Source organism: Pygoscelis adeliae, unplaced genomic scaffold, assembly GCF_000699105.1.
Source record: "Pygoscelis adeliae isolate BGI_AS28 unplaced genomic scaffold, ASM69910v1 Scaffold131, whole genome shotgun sequence".
In the NCBI taxonomy this organism is placed as follows: domain Eukaryota; kingdom Metazoa; phylum Chordata; class Aves; order Sphenisciformes; family Spheniscidae; genus Pygoscelis; species Pygoscelis adeliae.
The window spans coordinates 25521-29911 of record NW_008824058.1 but is presented as its reverse complement, the minus strand read 5'-3'; the positions used below and the strand labels follow the sequence as shown (position 1 = coordinate 29911).

The following is a 4391-nucleotide window of genomic DNA, read 5'->3' as shown; positions in this document are numbered from 1 at the left end:
GCCTCATTTTCTGTTAATACTAGTGCTGCAGAGTTCTTAAGGGAGTCCCACTTGTAATATGATAGCAAGAATATACTGTAATATAATATAAAAGTAGCCAAAGGGGCTATGTTCCTAGTTTTGTAACACGGAATGGGAGGAGATGTAAAGAGGAGGTTACAAAAACTAGGGTAAGAACTCATTTCCCCATCTTACTGATGCACAGTCAGACCAAAGCTCTGTGTAAGTATTTGTATGTGTGAGTCATATTTGTGATACACTCAGAATGACTTGTGCGTGTTTTGTGTATAGGTCCCTGCTTCTAAAAGAAAAAATAATCAGTGTGTCCTTATACAGGATACAAAGAATGGAGTCAAAACCCTCAAGAATTCCTCGAAGGATATCTGTTCAGGCCTCCAGCTCTTCGCTAGGATCTAGAACATTGACTGGAAACAGTTTAGCTGGTGCATATAGTGCAAGAGAATCTTCACGGAGATTAGAATCTGGATACCAGGTAATGTGTTTTGTCTCTTTCTGTAAAGTATAAACTAATTTAATGTCTGTTTTTCCCCAAGAAAAACCCTAAAACCTGGACCAAAAAAAAGCCGGAAATATAAGGAAAAGTCCCACCCAGGGCCTTGCATTTGTGGAAAAAACCAAAACCAAAAAAAAACCCAAACAAACCCAACAACAAACCAAGATTAATTGTAAAATGCAAGGATTTAATAACCAGGCCAGTGACAGTATTTTGCAGTGTGAACTGGTAGTTCTAGGTTTGCCATCTTTACCTGCTTTTTTTTGTAGCTGCACCTTTAAAAGTCAGCTGTTGGATGAGTGAAGGGCATTCTGATGCTGTGGATCTGTTTTGGCACTGGGCAATGCAGCCTTAAACCTGGGTAAATGGGGTTTTCTGTTGAGGGGAGGTGAGGATTTTGTTTGAATTTTGATGTGTATAGGTCGTTAGACTTCATGTGTGGATGATGCAAAAAGTACAGGAATATGTTGTGGTTCTGAGAGTTGACAGTAGGCTGTACGGCTCTGCAGCACTCTGCATTTTGTGAAAGTAAGAAGAGGACCTCTAGGCTTGCATCATACTGTCACGTCAGTATGTTAGTACAGCTAGGCTTTGTGTGCAATAGACAGGACTCGGGTAAAGGCGTTTGCTCTCTCACATGCAACATTTTACACTAACCAAATTGCTTTTGTGGGGGAGGGGAGCCATGCTCAAAAATAAGAAGTCACACTCTGCAGGTACTTGCACTTTGAAAGAGTATTATGGGAAGTAGAGATTGAACTACTTCAGAAATTATTTTGGGCACTTGGAAACAACAGATGGCTGCTTGGCTCAATTCTCTTATTTTGTTTCTGCTATTGTCAGCCGTTCTAACCTCAATTTTGGGCCCAGAAATGTAAGCCCATCTTGGTCTTTGAAATTGCGGAAACTTAACTCTGTGATTAAATGTTCATATTTTTTGATAAAATGCTTATGAGTTGGTCCCTGCTGACAGGCTATCTGGGACATTGTATTATATAATGCCTTTTCCAGAAACAGTTTTACAAGTAATAGAGCATTAATTATTTTTAGCACAATTACACGTATATGTGTTATATTTTGCCATATCTAGCATGCATGTGTTCATTAGTATATAGGCTATAGGGAGTGTCTAAGGGAAGTCTTCAGTCATTTTTGCTTTTTGAATTCCTACACATTTTTCACTGTCTGCTCAGCAAAACCAAATCAGATAGTCTTACTCTTTTGTAGGGATTTATGGACCCATACAGTCTACATATCACATTGAAAGCTGTTGATCAGAAGATGAGTCTTGAGCTGAACTGGTGCTGTGAAGTTAGATGTGTTACCGCTGTTATGAAATTATAACACAAGAGAGTTATGTACTTCACATTATTTCATTCATTACGTGAACTGCAGCGTGTTCACTGCACTGCGTATTATCTTTTGACTATTTCCTGTTGAGCAAAGTGCTTCTAATCTGAGGAAGGATCTTTATAACACTTTCTAGTTAAAACAGAGGGGAAAATAATTGCATAGAAGATTATGTTGTATCCCTTCTTTCCACTCCAATTCATAGAAGGTAGTCTGAGAGTTTGTTACACAAGACTAGTGCTTAGTGATAAAACCATAGGGAAGCTCCCTCTCTTAACTAACCTTTGGTACTTACAGAGCTGGTGGGTGCAAATTCCTTTATTGTTTGCAGGTTAAGATTACAAGTGGCTGGGGCGAGAAGAAACAAATAGTCTAAATAAGATTAAGCCCAGTCAGGTAGGAATGGAATGGGCAGGCCTTTTCTCTTTGTTAATCCATTCAGAAGCCTACCTGAAAATATTAAGAGCTGCTTCAGTTCCAAATCATTTAAAACATTTGTCATTTAGAAGAAAAAATATATGACTATCAGTAGTGCTTTGGGTATATAGAGGAAAGAGAACTTGGAGACTCGACTTTTTAATATAAAGTCATTTCTGCAGCTAGAGACCATACTTGATTATAGCTTAACTCAAAAACTTATGGAGACAGAGCAGTCAAATTTTGAGTATTTGGTTTTGACTAGGGCTGAAAAAAAAAAGGTTTCTATTGGGTGGATTTGTTCTCCTTCCCCTTCCCTTTTTTTTTCATATAGGTATGAATTCTTGTTTGTCATATACTTTTGAGATCAGCCTGAGTGGTAGCCTCTGCTCGTCTGAGGAGGCATAACAAGCAGGTTAATTGTAAACTAATCTGATGTATGTGACATAGCATTGTTTCTAGGTGACCTACAATACAAAAATCAAATTAGTGTAATGGTATGAGAAAAAAACCCCTATGCTTTATGATACAACATTGTTAACCATTTCGTGAGAGATGAAGTGGAAGTTCGTGGGTTTTTTTTTTAATGGAGTGATAGGGTCAAGTGTAATGTATAAAATTGTTTTGAATGTTTTCCCGATCACATTTTTCTGCTACCGAACGTAGACACCAAAAATAGGATACCTTGTGTAATGCTTTAATTGTTAAGTTCTGACAAGGGATGTTAAATAGTCTTAAGGTGAACTAAAGGAAGAAAGCAAACTGAGATTTTTTTTTTTTTCCTTTTCGTTTTGGATATAGCAATTAGGTTAAGCTTTCCTGACATCATGCCTGATCATCTGCTTTCTCTTAAAGCCACTTTTTTGATACCCAGTATGTCGCTTTTTTTCTGTTATCCATAGGTGGCAGATTACCCATGTATGAAATAATTTAGAAACCTGATGAATCCTACTGAAACTTTGAAATATGAGAAAACTTACTGGCTGATACTTTATTTTCAGGTTTAATTTTGCTTGTGAGAATGATGAGCATGAATATTTCTTCAGCTTTTTAAATGCTAGTACTACAACTTTCAAGAAATAATGACAGAAAATACTGTAGTTGTAGTATTAATAGTTCATAGAAAGAGGATGGACATATCATCACTTACAAACTCTGCTTAGCTGTAATAAAATGGTTGGATTTCTTTTATTTCTATTAATTTTACTAATGTCAACGATTATTCTGTGGAGCAAATTAAATTGCGATGTCTTTCCTTGATTATCATCTATTCATTGAAATTCAGTGAAACTAGTAGTGCAGAACCTCATCCCTTAGGTTCTCTTAAGGATAGATTTATATGTTAAAACAGTTCCCAGTTTCATGATTAGAAACTTGCCTGTGTAGCCAAGTACAGAGACTAGAGCCAAGGTAGAGACTAGAGCTCCTCAATCTTGGAAGAGAAAACACAAAAAGAACAGTTACAGTCATTGCCGGGCAGACATCAGACTTCAAATAATTTGAGCACTTTGTTCTGAGGTAATGCAGCAAACAATGCTTATTTGCAGGACTGTTTTGCCAAACAGTCTTAGTTTGTTATGCATATCAAACTGTGGATTCAATCTTTGCACTGTGTCTGAAATGGGCTACTAAAATTATTTACCTTATTTCTTAAGCCCAAAGTGGTTTTGTACCCAGTGCTGTTTACTGTTTTATGGTGGTCTTCAACATTAGTGACTTATAAGAAACTTAGAGACACAAAAGATTAAATTTTGTAGTGAAAAATGGAAATGTATTTTTGCTGCTTGCATGAAATGTAATTGGAATTAAAAATGACTAATTTTCAAGCCTTCCCTACCGGTAGCACAATGATGGATTATTAGAATAGACTGCAGAGAAATAAAAAATTAAGCAGTAGTAACAGGAAAGTGTTTAAGACTCAGAGAAGATAATGTGTAATTTACAGTAGCATGGTTTGTGTGTGGTTTTTTTTTTTTTTTTAAGGAATAACAACTTGATGACATAGTTTACATTTATTGTCCCATCTGTTTTACTAGGACAGATCATGCTCCTTATGTAAAAATAATTATCTGTTGGGCCCAAAACATGATTTTTCTTCTTTTCTCCCCCT

The 4391-nt window shown here is 36.5% G+C and overlaps 1 protein-coding gene across 3 annotated transcripts in view; it reads left to right on the top strand.

Moving 5' to 3' along the window:
• Positions 1-40: 40 nt before the first annotated feature.
• MARCH7 (membrane-associated ring finger (C3HC4) 7, E3 ubiquitin protein ligase) overlaps positions 41-4391 on the top strand; it is a 22642-nt gene continuing 18291 nt past the window's right edge. For all 3 annotated transcript variants that reach the window (XM_009334017.1, XM_009334016.1, XM_009334015.1), the window contains exon 1: positions 41-493. In XM_009334017.1, coding sequence (XP_009332292.1) covers positions 266-493 — 228 coding nt within the window. In that variant the 5' untranslated portion in view covers positions 41-265. The remainder of the gene's footprint in view (positions 494-4391) is intronic.